Raw genomic sequence first — 13,845 nt, 5'->3', positions numbered from 1 at the left:
TTTTAAAGCACTCTATGACGTCACTCCCTACTTAAAATCTTTAAGGATAATTAATCGAATTGGTTTTTGTTTTGTTTTGCTTTTTTTTTTTACATTAATTAATCCACTTCTAATAGAAGGATTTAATAACTAGACATGCAATTTTCATGACAGGCTTTTTGTAGATACTACCAAATAACTAATCAAAATTCAGACTAATAATGTCTTTTTTGAAAAAGAAAGTTGTTACAATTTTTTTTTAACACATTAGTATCTATTGACCATACTGGAATGAACTAAAAGATTTCTTTCAGATCTCACTCAAATGTTATCCAGCACTGAGACCACCAAGGACTATGAAAACAGCTTTGGAGCAAGCTTTTATTTTAACCTGGGTTGTTTCAGCGCTTTGTGATTATTCCATTTATTTAAGAGATACCTTACCCCACAATATAGTATTCATCCCCAGATGTCCTACAGTAATTAAAGACCCTAATCTCTCTCCATAAACAAGAGAAGAGAAAGATATTTTGTAGTCTTTTGAGCATATCATTGTGCTGTATGGACTCTGAAAAGTGAATCTCAACATATATTGGAGAATAGAATTTAAACCAGAATCTGAGATTTCTAGTAAAAGTAAAATGTAGTGTTAATTCATTTTCAAATAACTCCATGACTCTATCTAGTTTTATCTTCGCAAAGCACATCAGTAGAATGATAAAGGAAAACAGAATATAAGTATCTAATTGTGAGCCATGCATTTAGCAGTGGTTCTGAGGTCCAGAAATTGAAGACTTTCTCTAAAGTCAAAAAAATAAAAATGAAACAAAACTACCCCAAGATGATATAGTAACTAGAACACAATATTATTTTCAGTTCAGTGGCATTTACAGGATCCCTGCTTTTTAAATTTTTTTTTTTGAGATTCTCACCAACAATGCCTCTGAAGCAGTGAAAAGTAGATTAAGGTCAAAATAACCACAACTTTAGATCTTCTAAAAACTTCTTTCAGTAATCTCTTATAATCCTAAAGGGTGCTGCTTTCTATAGATAACCACAAGCAGGTTTCATGGTTTAACTTGTATTTGGAATGAAAGATAAGGGGATTGGAATGCAAAGTGGAAAACATGAATTTTCAAGTGACTGAAAAAAGGTTTTTACATTTTTAGAGATTGCATTGCATTTCAGTTGCAAATATGAAGATTTAAGATAATTGATACCAAATAGAAACAAGTCGTTGCTGCAGTGTAGCTGATACAACAATCGTTGCCTATTGGGCAAAAGTGTTTGGGGTCCAAATGGACCTTGCCTTCACCCTACCTGAGTTCCCCAGGGAAAGCGGACTAGCACAACAGTGTAAATTGGAGGCAGATCACATACAGTTGGCAGGAGATTTCTCCCACTGTTTCTTCCAGTGTCAAACAAACAAACAAACAAACATTATGTAAACTTTGACATTGTCAGTTGGCAATAGAAGATTTATAAAAGAAAAGAAAACAGAAAACCTTAAAACAATAATACATGACTGGAGACCAGAGAGAATTAAAGGATAAAGTATTTTCCTTTTCAAATTGAATGTGGGTGAACCATACAAATACAAATGACAGATGGAATGCCTCAAACAAATAGCTGGAGGTAGTTACACATGCATCCTATAAAACAACATCCTAACTGTAATTTTGAAATTGGGAAAAAATTTTGCACTGTTTACTTTCTCATCAGTGAAGGATGTGTTGTTTGGATTTTTAAAATTTTTTCAGATTTTTATTTTTTTGGATTTTGTTTTAGAAAAGCATAAAGTGCTTACGATTTTCTAAAGGAAGCCTGCATAATTATAACTTCCTATGTATGTATATATATGTATAACTATCCACACACAAAATATTCCTTATTAGAGTAATTTTAATAATTTCACCTGATCTTTATGTAGATTTCTTTCACAGCATTTCATTTGGAGGGCTGTGTCAAAATCTTCATTAAATTTTATTTTATTTTAAAAACAAGATGGGGCGCCTGGGTGGCGCAGTTGGTTAAGCGTCTGACTTCAGCCAGGTCACGATCTCGTGGTCCGTGAGTTCGAGCCCCACGTCAGGCTCTGGGCTGATGGCTCAGAGCCTGGAGCCTGTTTCCGATTCTCTGTCTGCCTCTCTCTCTGCCCCTCCCCCATTCATGCTCTGTCTCTCTCTGTCCCAAAAATAAACGTTGAAAAAAAAAAAACACAAGAATGTACCTTTCTCTAAGAAAAATATTCCATAAACAAATATTTTCATGAATCAATTTGTATCTAGTGCCTATCTGAATAAAAATGTAGGACATCTGTCCAGTATGTATACTCTTTTTGCATAAATCAATTTTTAAGCACGTGTTCATTTCATATTTTTAATTAGAAGAGGCCTAAGAGAACACACAGCACAATTTTCTTAGTCAATAGTCTATTTCATTTCTATGCTCCATCTCTGCTTCTTCTTTTAACTTTCATTACTCTTCCTGTATATATAAGCAAGCTATACGTAATATAGTAGATGAACATTTAATATAAATAAAATTTAAAAATGTGTGTATATATGTTATATATATACACATTATTAATTATATAATAATATATGATATATATCATATACTTATGATATATAAATAAATGTATGAAATATTGACAATAGATATAATTTCTATTATATGTTTGCTTTTTCCTTCATGCGGCTAATGTTTAGAAATAACTCATATGCATATTTCCTACATATTTATGATTATTATCTCAGCCTTGACAGAGAAGGAAAAGATAAACAACACAGGCTTTTACAGCAACTTCTAGGCCATTTTAATTTAAAGAACATTTGGATATAAAATGTGATGTAGTCAAAACAACTAGACAATCAGTAGATCTGGCCTCAAATTCTGGCTCTGTCTCCCGTGGTTTTGTGACCTCAGGCGAGTTTTAAATATTCTGTAAAATGATGGCATTAGTTTCTTCTAGCTTAACAATTCCCTGACTAAATTTAACGCATTTACAAGAGATATACAGCCAAAATTAAGGAATGGAACCTTTGCCAGTTAATAAGAATCATGATGTATTGGCATGGGTTAATTTTCCAATCATTTGCTACAGTCTTCTAATATTTGTGGGAAAAGAATTTTGGCGTAGCACTGTAACTTCAATAAAACTCATTTTTCAAGTTTGAAAAAGAACCAGCACAAACAAGTGGGGATACTGGATTTCAGAAAAAAAAAAAAAAAAAAAAAAAAAGCAGAAAGCTATTTTAAAGTAGCCTGTTGTAAATCATACCCAAAGAAGGTATAAAGCAAGACAGAGATTAAAAAACTTAAGACAGTTATTTCCTTTCCTAAAAGCAGTGGTTCCCTAATCTAGTGGCTCTCGAAAATACCATGAGTATAGTGATTAATTCTTTTTGAAGGTCAAAATAAAATTTACCATCAATTGAATTACAATTGTTTTTAAGAATTAAGTATTGTAAGGGAAGTATCTCAGTTGAAAATTACAGCATATTAGAACTTTTAAAATGGTGACAAACTAATTTTGAAAGTTTTCCAGGGAAGAAAGAACTCCAGACATACTCCATTCCACTAATTCTAATTTTTAGAAATGGGACCTACTTAGGTATGGTTTTTAGTTGGCCAAAGAGAAGCAAGTACAGTAGTTCATCATCTCTCATATGCCTTAAAGATCATTGATTTGTTCTATTTCAATTTAATTTAGACAATATTCTTTGGAGAATAATACAAAATAAGGCTGGTAAACCCTGATTCATTATTGCAACATAAAAATATTTTAACCAAAATCATTTACTAAAACTTCACTGGAATTTGATGTGTCAATTTGTCGATTTTTTCATCTACAGGTGTCTTTGGAAAGCACTGTGAGTTGAACAGTTATGGATTTGAGGAGCTGTCATACATGGAATTTCCCAGCTTGGACCCCAATAACAACTATATTTATGTCAAATTTGCAACTATTAAAAGTCATGCTTTACTGCTTTACAATTATGACAACCAGACAGGGGACCGGGCTGAGTTTTTGGCCCTTGAAATTGCTGAGGAAAGATTAAGATTCTCTTATAATTTAGGCAGTGGTACATATAAACTCACCACTATGAAGAAAGTGTCAGATGGACATTTTCACACTGTGATTGCCCGGAGAGCAGGAATGGTAAGACATTTCATTTTATGTTAAAACTTGTTTTATTGTTGTACATCCAGTCAATCAAGCCTTCAAGTTAAAGCATGAATTAAGGTTCACATTTAACCAGTTTTGGTATGAACTATAGCCACAAGTAGGTAATAATCTTTCTTTTGCTCATGACAGCTATGCCTGTCACAAAAAACAACTTGCCTCAAAAATAATAAAAGGAAGCAAAGTAAATAAAACATCCTAGTGCATAAATATTCCATTTTATACATTTCCTATATATGTTTAAGGCCATGTCAGAACTGTACTTAAAATGGCTACTTTTGTAAGTATCCTTGTCCTAACTGAAGAAACAATTTAAAAACAAATGAAAAAAACTTTTCTGTAAATAAATTACTGATAAAAGATGATGCTAACACATATTCCAAAACAGTCGTGAGTAGTCCTTACTGCACTTAGCTCCTCAATATGCTGTCATCTGTGAGGTCTATCACATGAGACTGCAATAAAATGAAGTTCTGTTTGCTGACTAGCTGAAGTATTTTTAGAATTATAAACTCAGTAATATTCAAGATTTCCATATTATATTCTACTTAATTATATGGCTCTCATGTTACAGTAAGATGGTATGTATTTATTTAGTACTTGTGTTCATTAAACAAGTATTTTTTTCTTTAAAAAGGAAAATGCATGATGTATTTTACCTGTAAGTGTTTGAAACCATTTGATACAGAGCAATACATCTGGAATGGAAAGACACACACACACACACACACACACACACACACACACATATATATTTACTTACTTACCAACTATCTCTTCATGGTTCCCCCACCCCCATTTTCAACAACTATCAAGGGTTTTTGAAAAAGTAAATGCTAACAAAAACTATTTTAAAATATTTTTGGATTTTATCATCAAACTTCTAAAATGATAACTACTCTTTAAAATTTACATTCTACCCTACATAGAAATAGAGTTAAAGGTTGAAGTCATGTATTAAAATAAACATTTGGGGCACCTGGGTGACTCAGTAGATTAAGCATCCGACTTCATCTCAGGTCATGATCTCGTAGTTCATAAGTTGGAGCCCCTCTGCTGTCAGTGGGGAGCCCACTTTGGATCCTGTATTCCCTCTCTCTCTCTGCCCCTTCCCTGCTTAGGCACTCTCTCTCAAAAGTAAATATTTAAAATAAAAATTAGCCAAAAGAACAAAATAAATGCTCTGAAATCATTTTTTAAATGAAAAAATGTGATCTAAATGATTATAGTTTTATGTCTCAGCTCTGTGACAATATAGAAAAATATAAAAAATACAGTGAGTTATATAGTTTTGAAACTGATCAAATGAATCATATATTTGTCTGACAATAGAAATTTTTGGGCACTAAATTTTGGGACCACTTTATATTGTTGGACTACATATAAGCAATTTATAGAAAGAACGTAGAAAATATTACTGCTATTTTTTCTGTGATCCACAGTTTTAAAAGAAAAACTTTTGTGCCCTTCCTAATTACAAATTTCATAAAGGCATAAGACAGGAGGAATCTTATTTTATTGATTTTTTTCTGACAAATATAAATAACAAACAATCTTTATCAAAGGATCAAATTCCCCATTTGTTTTTAGCAGTACTTTAAATCCATGTGGGATTTTTGGGGGTTTTGTTTTGTTTGTTTTGTGTGTGTGTGTGTGTGTGTGTGTGTGTGTGTGTGTTTAATGGCATCAGATACAATGGCTTTTCTCTCCTCCACTCTAATATAACTTAGAAAAGAAGATTTTAAACAATTTTTTAAATACAGAAACACAAAGGACAAAAAAAAAGGAATGATGATGGATATAAAGATGACCAGATGATTTTATCAACATCATCAAGGTTAGATGTTCAGATATTCATGAGGACATCCACTGTGTTACATTCAGGGTCTTACAAGGCTAGTAGTTGTAGTTTATTAAAATATAAGTGAGGAAACAATAAAAGTATTAGTGAAATTTTATGAACCATTTAAATTATATATTATATTACTTTATATATTGTCTTCCATTTTCTTATGAACTTGGTATTAATATTCTGTAACTATAACTCTATTGTAACATATATTAATTTATAAAATGTTTACTTAAAAAATTACCCCCAATATTCTGAAAATGAGACCAAAACGAGAATAACATTTAGTAACAGTAACTTATTTTTTTTTTAATGTTTATTTATTTATTTTTGAGAGAGAGCATAAGGGGGGAGGGGCAGAGAGAGAGGGAGACACAGAATCTGAAGCAGAGAATCTGAAGCAGGCTCCAGGGTCTGAGTTGTCAGTGAGGAGTCCAGCCTGGGCCTTGAACCCACAAACCACCAGATCATGTCCTGAGCCAAAGTCCGAAGCTTAACCGACTGAGCCACCCAGGTGCCCCTAGTAACAGTAATTTAAAACATTGATATTCTAAAAATAATTTTTTAAAGAAATCTACTTGAAAAATACTCATTTGGAGACTGTATTTGATAATAATTCAAGATGGGTTGTGTTTTGAAAAGGGGTTGGGCAGAAAATCAAAATGTGGTCTATAAATGGGAATAATATCTCCACATTTTGGTATTATTGCAAGGATTAATATAAATTATATCTAAAATTTTATATGTTGTTATATATTTTACATATAGTTTCCTTTATAAAAATCTATATATTTTATATATTTTTAAATATTTGATATTAAATAGGTGCTTGTTGAATGTTAGTCATCCTGAGTTTTCAAAAACATGGCTCCATACATCCTTTTGAGGTTAGAAAAAATGTTTTAATCTCAATAAATTTTAATTATGAGTAGTGCCTAAAAAATCATACTGACTTCAGTGAATTCTAATAGGGGTATAACAAGCAAATCTTGGCAATAATAATTTTTTAGGTTAGTAATAAGTTAGTATGCACCTTCCTGCCTGAGCTTTTTTAAACCAGCCTAATACCAAACTAGTATTCTCAGAGGAAGACCTTTAGGAGAATACAAATTTAGAAAAGTCCAATATTCCTGGTTATCCATTTACTCTGGCATTATTGAAACAGACAGAATTAGAACAAGCATATGGAGTCTGGTATCAATATTGTATATTGGGGCTTACATTAGCCACAATGATTTCCTAATAATGACAGCATCCTAATGGGGCATAGCAGGTGGGAGATAACTATATTGCTAAGATATTGTCAACAGCCATTTATGTAGAATAGGTGATTTTATCTGATGACTTCCAAGGCCCCTTTAAATTTTATGACCATTTAATTCTACCTAAATTTAGAACTTGGGAGTAAGAGGGAAAGCAAAAAAAAAAAAAAAAAAAAAAAAGAGGTACTATGTGTATGCCAAAAGTGATAGAAAAAAAATTCTTTCAGTTCATTTGTAGTATGTGGCTATCAAGTTTTAAATAATACCAAATGTGGAAAAAAATACTTTGTCATTAGTACTTCAGTCAGAGGAAAAAAGTATCTTCCTATTTTAGAAAATACCCAAAAGAAGGCCCCTACTGGATTTTGAATCTGTCATTTTCTACAGTTCAAAGGGATTTTGTTAGAAACTGGCAAAATCATTAACTTCTCAGCTTTGAATCACTGAATAGACAGGATACAAACATGTCAATTTACAGCAGTACTGGTAGAAAAATTCAACAGTACGAGAAAGCACATTTAACTCTGACAATTAAATTGCATAGGGTGTTATTCAAATAAAACTTCCCCTCAGACGTTCTGTATCATGAAGCTTTTAGAAAATCAGAAAATTATGTTAAGATTTATCAAAATATTATGCCACTGTCTAAAGTGTTTTTTTTTTCCTAGTTGAGTCATTCATAAATATCTATGTGATATTCTCTAGTTGAAAATATCAACTAGATGAGAGAGAATCCCAAGCAGGTCTGCACCGTCAGCATGGAGTCCGATACGGGGCTCAAACTCACAAACTGTGAGATCGTGACCTGACCAGAATCAAGAGCTGGACTGTCAATTCACTGAGCCACCCAGGTGCCCTATGAGTTTTTCACTTATACACAAGGGGCCTGGTGAAGATTTTTCAAAGTACTTCCCACTTCTTATAATGTCACAGTTTTAGACATGTAAAAGAAATATGTGCCCAAAATTTGATATTATAGGTGTATTATGTCATAATATACTAAGCCAAAATGTTATCACAACTTCAAAATCATGTCCACATAGAAACAAGTACTGGGCAGTGTTGGCCGAAAAGGACAATAGGCACAGCAGAACCCAGGATGAATGTTTCCTTCTCCTACTTTATAGGCAGCTTCCTTAACTGTGGACTCTTGTTCTGAGAACCAAGAACCAGGGTATTGCACTGTCAGTAATGTGGCAGTTTCAGATGACTGGTAAGTGAAATTATTCGTTTGATCTTATTATTACTTGACCTTAAAAAGGAAATTCTGCATTTAAAAATAATTTTATTATGCTAAGTGTTATAAGAGTTTACAATATTTTATGCTCTCCAAAGGAATTTTTACTCTGTAAATAAAAAATTAATAATGAGTATAAAAAATATGTAAAAATGGTGTGACACGAGATGGGAGAGATGAGGACAAATAGAGGAAGGAAAGACTAACATGGCCTGTACTCTTTGAGTAGATCATGAAATTGTTGCCTATGACCTGGGTCCTGCAAGGCTAGACTAAAGATCCCAGTCTTTACCTCCTTTGGAAGTTGTATACCACAATTATCCACAGATACTTTTCAGTGGCACCTCAGGAAGAGACACAGAATTATGCCATCTAAAACCTAAGTGATGTTAACAGAAATAACAGAGAAAAATAAATATTGACATATCATCTATGATATTAATTAACATATTGGCATTATTATCATCTTGTGGGGAAGAAAAATGTATAATCTAACATTAATATTATCTAACATTAATTAATCTAACATTAATATAATCACTATTTCTGCTGCACTTTATCTTCTCTCTGATGTTATGCTGCTTCTTGCTAATTCAGCATTTTTTATACATCCCATTTGGCTAACTGAAAATGTCACTTCCATAAGTTTTATTATTTTTCATGCCTTGAAAACCTAATAATCCTGTAGAAATCTGTAAGGGAATATGCATCAATAGGTAATATTTTCCATTCAAATTTACCACACTATAACACATGCCAGAAAGTTATAGTCACTCTTTTTAAAGCTAAACATTCTACTGAAATCTATCATGTTGGAGCTAATATACTTATCTTTGCTTTCTCATGTAGGACTCTTGACGTTCAGCCAAATCGAGTCACAGTTGGAGGTATCAGATCCCTAGATCCGATCCTTCAGAGGAGAGGACATGTGGAAAGCCATGATTTTGTTGGGTGCATAATGGAGTTTGCAGTCAATGGAAGGCCTCTGGAACCCAGCCAAGCTCTGGCAGCACAAGGCATCCTAGATCAGTATGACAATTTTATTTCTTATTATTTTAAATAAAAACGAACAAAATGCATGGTAATTGAGCATCCAAAGCTGAAATTATTGTGACCACAGTTCTAAAAGTATCAAATGTTTTACGTTGTTTTGAATTTTAAATATTCATTTCATTTAATTACTTATTTAATTTAATTACCACCAGCTAACTTTTACAGTTAACACAGAAATTATTTGAATTAATTAACGTATTAAATTTAAATATTTACTGTTTGGTATAAAATGTGATATTTACTTAGAAAATTAACTCTTATTTTCTGGAGTGTAAGAAAAATATACGTATGCTTTTACGCCTATATACGCTTCAAAACAGTTGTGAAGATTATAATGACAAGTACATGAATCACATAGAAAAGTATCTGCCACATAATGATGTATAAATGTTAGCAATAATGTATACAAAAAAACATTTGATATTAAATAGCTTTACATACAAACATATATTTTCAAAATATACCTTAGTACACCTTTAACAGGCAATAATTTGATTAATTGTAAAACATTTTATTTTCCTATGTGCTTATTGGTTAAGGTTCCCTGCAATGATTTTGGAATTGTGAAAATAACACACTTTATTTTAAAAATAAATCTTATTCATAATGAAAATTGGAAAATTCAGAAAAATATAAAGTATCCTATGCACCACCCAGAGACAAACACTCTTAACCTCATTGTGAGGTTCATGATTGCCTGCTGTTCCATCATATGAATGTGCCCTATTTTAACTATTATTATACACTTTACTTGTTTCTAATTTTATTAATACATTAAAAGCCCTGTGGTTAATACTATTCTTAATATTTTTAGTCTATTTTAACTTTTACAACCATTTTATGAGATAGATAATATTAATTTCTGAGCTACTCAGTGTTTTAAAAACGTTCTCAAAGTCAACAAGCTGGTGAGTAGCAAAGCTAAGTTTTGAACTAGGCACTTGGACTGAGGTTAGTTACAAATAAATGAACAAGGCAGATTCTTGCTCTGGAGGAGTTCATTGTCTTCAAATTCATGATTACTAATCTCTAATGTGGCCATGATTTTGCGTGGCAACATATTCTATTCCCCAGTTTAATCATTTGCTCACTTTTCTCAATGACTTTCCAGCCTCCCCTTTTCACAGACCCCAAATATCACTCCTGTACCATCTTTCCCAGCTAATGAATTTGCTTCCTACCTTGCTTGGAAAATGGAAGCAATCAAAAGAAAACTTCCAAAAGCTTATTCCTCCACATTTGCCCATGCACGTGTGCATCCCATGGTCTACATTGCATCCTATTACTATGAACGAACTGCTCCTATTCCCATAAAGACCAACCCCTTTTTATGTAAAAGGCTCAGTCCCCTGCAATGTTCTAAAAACAATAGTCCAGCTGTCTCCTTGGCATGTCTTTCCTCATTTAAATCCATGCTGCTATTTCTCCCATTTTATTTTTGTAAAAACTTTATTAATCCCATTTTACTCTCTAATTACCATCCTCTCTCTTTTTGAAAAATTGTTCTTTGTCAAAGTGATCAATAACCTTTGTGTTGCTAAAATCAATGGTCAGTTCTCATCTTCTTTGAATTCCAATGTTCATTACTTCCTCTCCCTAAAAATACCTCTATCAGCATATGGTACAATCCTGGTTTTCTTTTTCTCATCTGGTTGACCCCTTCTCTTTTGTATATATATTCATTCTTTAAATCATGTTTTATAGCCCTTGGTTTTAAGTACTAACTTTAAAACTGGTGACTCTTAAATGGTTATCTTCAACTTGGCCTTTCTTCTGCACTTCAGACCCTTCTATCCAATGGACTACCCAATATCCTATGTGTCTTTCTAACAAATATCTCACACTTAAGTTTAAAACTGAATTCGTGGCCTTCTTTCCCGATTCCTTCTAAATCTATTTCTTCCACAGTTCTCTCTGTCTTAAATAATGATAAGTCAATCAGCCAAAACTGTTCAGCCAAAACTTTTAGACTTACCTTTGATTCTTCTCTTTCTGACATACTTCACATCCAATCTACCAACAACCAGAATGACATTTAAAAACAGATGTTCGTCCTAACCCTGACTTACAAGGCCTTCATGATCTAGCCTCTTTCTCCATTTTCTCACTGTATTTACATATGCTTCTTTTTCTTGTTCACTCTGCTCCAACCATACTGGGCCCCTCAGTGTTCCTCAAACATATTAGGTACAATTTAACTTTCTTACTTGCTGTTTCCTCTGTCTGGAGTGATCTTCTACCAAATATTCTTCATTCTCTCAATTTGTTTAGGTCTTTACAAAAATATGTCCTTCCTTCGCTGATGAATCCATCCTAAAAAAAAATCTCTCGATACCCTTTGTCTATCTTAATTTTCCAAAGAACTTTCTTTGTTCTAACATATTACATATTTACCTAATTTTTGTTTTGTTTTGTTTTGTTTTTTGACTGCCTCCTACACAAGGAAAAATAAATACTCCATGACATGTGGATTTTTCAACACTTTGCCCCCATGCTTAGAATAGTATGCTTGTAATTGGCATATGGTAGACATTTAATAGACATCAGTTGATGAGTTGTCTGGAGGAGATTTATAAGCAAATAAATATGGGGGCCTTAGATTACATTAACCAAAGATGTCCTACTCAAATAAGAATTAATTTAAAAAATAAATTATCACCTCTTTTTCTGTATTGTGTAAGATGTTATTTGGTTTAATTTTCTCCTTTTTGAATGAGGCAAGCCCTGTGTTACAGCTCCTAGTTTGACTAGATGCCCCAAATATAGTTGTAACTTGAGTTTCTAAGAAGTGAGTGCATGAAACTAAGCAAGTTAATAAAAGCTTATATCTAGTTTTAACAAATCCCCCACACTTTATTTTGTGCCTTATGAGTCTTTATTATTATTTCATTTTAGATGTCCCAGACTAGAAGGTGCTTGTACTCACAGCCCCTGTCAACATGGTGGCACATGTACGGATTACTGGTCATGGCAGCAGTGTCATTGCAAAGAAGGACTAACTGGGAAATACTGTGAAAAATGTATGCAAGCTTTTTTCTCTTTCACTGGAAATTATAGTAATCATGAAAAGTGTAAATATATGCACTTAAATATGTAATTATATTCAAAGAAATTTTCTCATTCTAAATGTTGAAAATAATAAATGGGTAACAATTAGAAACTATAGTGACATTTTACATTTATTTTTTTAACCTGAGGAAGAGTGATATTCTTTCAGAATTATTTACTAAGTTGTTAATTTCCATTTTATGAATTTATGAATTTAGCAAAGCTAATTCATAGGAATGCTATACAAATACAAGGCCAAGGACTATATTCAGGTTTGGGTCTAATATTGTCTGCCTTTAAGGAATATTTCTCCAGTAAATATTTTGTATGTGGTAGAAAAATGTAAATAATAAATGACTAAACACTGAGTTCAAACCATCATACAATGGCAGTATAATCTATTACAATTAAGGGTGATATTTGCATTTTAATTTACAATTATTAGAATTGGTTTTGAGTCTTACTTTTTAAATCTTTGTATAATTATTTGTTTTTTAAACCCTACTACTATTTTTTAATAAGACGTTAGAGGCGCTCAAGCCATCATTAGAACATGGCATTCTCTAATTTCAAGCTGTACATCCCACTAACTAACCCTAATGGAGTTTCTTCTAGAAAATTTGCCTTATTTTCAAGTATATGGTTAATACTCAGATCATTGCAGTTATTTGACCACTTCCCAAGGAGTCCTAATTATATTATAAGAATGAATATAAATTCATGATCACATTAAGGATATACTGTAGTCAAAAAGTTCTTACTAGCAGAAGATATAATCATATTGAATTAGTTAGGATAACATCAAAACAACAAAAAAATATGTTATCAGATAGTTTTTTCATTACGTAATGAGTATTTATAAGTAGGAATCCAGTTATGCCTGGAACATGAAATGAGTCATCGGCTTGAGAGATGTCTGAGGTTCTTTTTTTTAAATTGAGATATAATGCACATACTATAAAATTTAGCTCTATAAAGTATACTATTCAGTGCTGAAACCCTTTTGAGCTCATTTGCTTTATGTCTTTTCTTTAGCTATATTAACTGTTATGATAACAAACTTCTAAAGTTCAGTAGTGTGAACATTTTACCAAATTATGATAAATTATAATTATACATTACAGTTACTATTCAACATGATTATATGATGATTGCTAATAATAAAATTAATACAAATTAAGTATTTGTTCACTTCTTTGTCCAAATTTCTAACATGCTAGAGACTTAT

The 13,845-nt window shown here is 32.2% G+C and overlaps 1 protein-coding gene across 1 annotated transcript in view; it reads left to right on the top strand.

Annotated features, from left to right (window-relative positions):
* FAT4 (FAT atypical cadherin 4) overlaps positions 1-13,845 on the top strand; it is a 175,486-nt gene that overhangs the window by 150,440 nt on the left and 11,201 nt on the right. Inside the window, exons 11-14 of the mRNA XM_047856786.1 lie at positions 3,837-4,144; positions 8,407-8,492; positions 9,366-9,545; positions 12,465-12,589. Of these exons, the coding sequence (XP_047712742.1) occupies positions 3,837-4,144; positions 8,407-8,492; positions 9,366-9,545; positions 12,465-12,589 (699 nt within the window). The remainder of the gene's footprint in view (positions 1-3,836; positions 4,145-8,406; positions 8,493-9,365; positions 9,546-12,464; positions 12,590-13,845) is intronic.

This window comes from Prionailurus viverrinus, chromosome B1, assembly GCF_022837055.1.
Source record: "Prionailurus viverrinus isolate Anna chromosome B1, UM_Priviv_1.0, whole genome shotgun sequence".
NCBI lineage: Eukaryota > Metazoa > Chordata > Mammalia > Carnivora > Felidae > Prionailurus > Prionailurus viverrinus.
The sequence above is the reverse complement of the archived record's forward strand: the minus strand, read 5'-3'. Positions and strand labels throughout refer to the sequence as shown.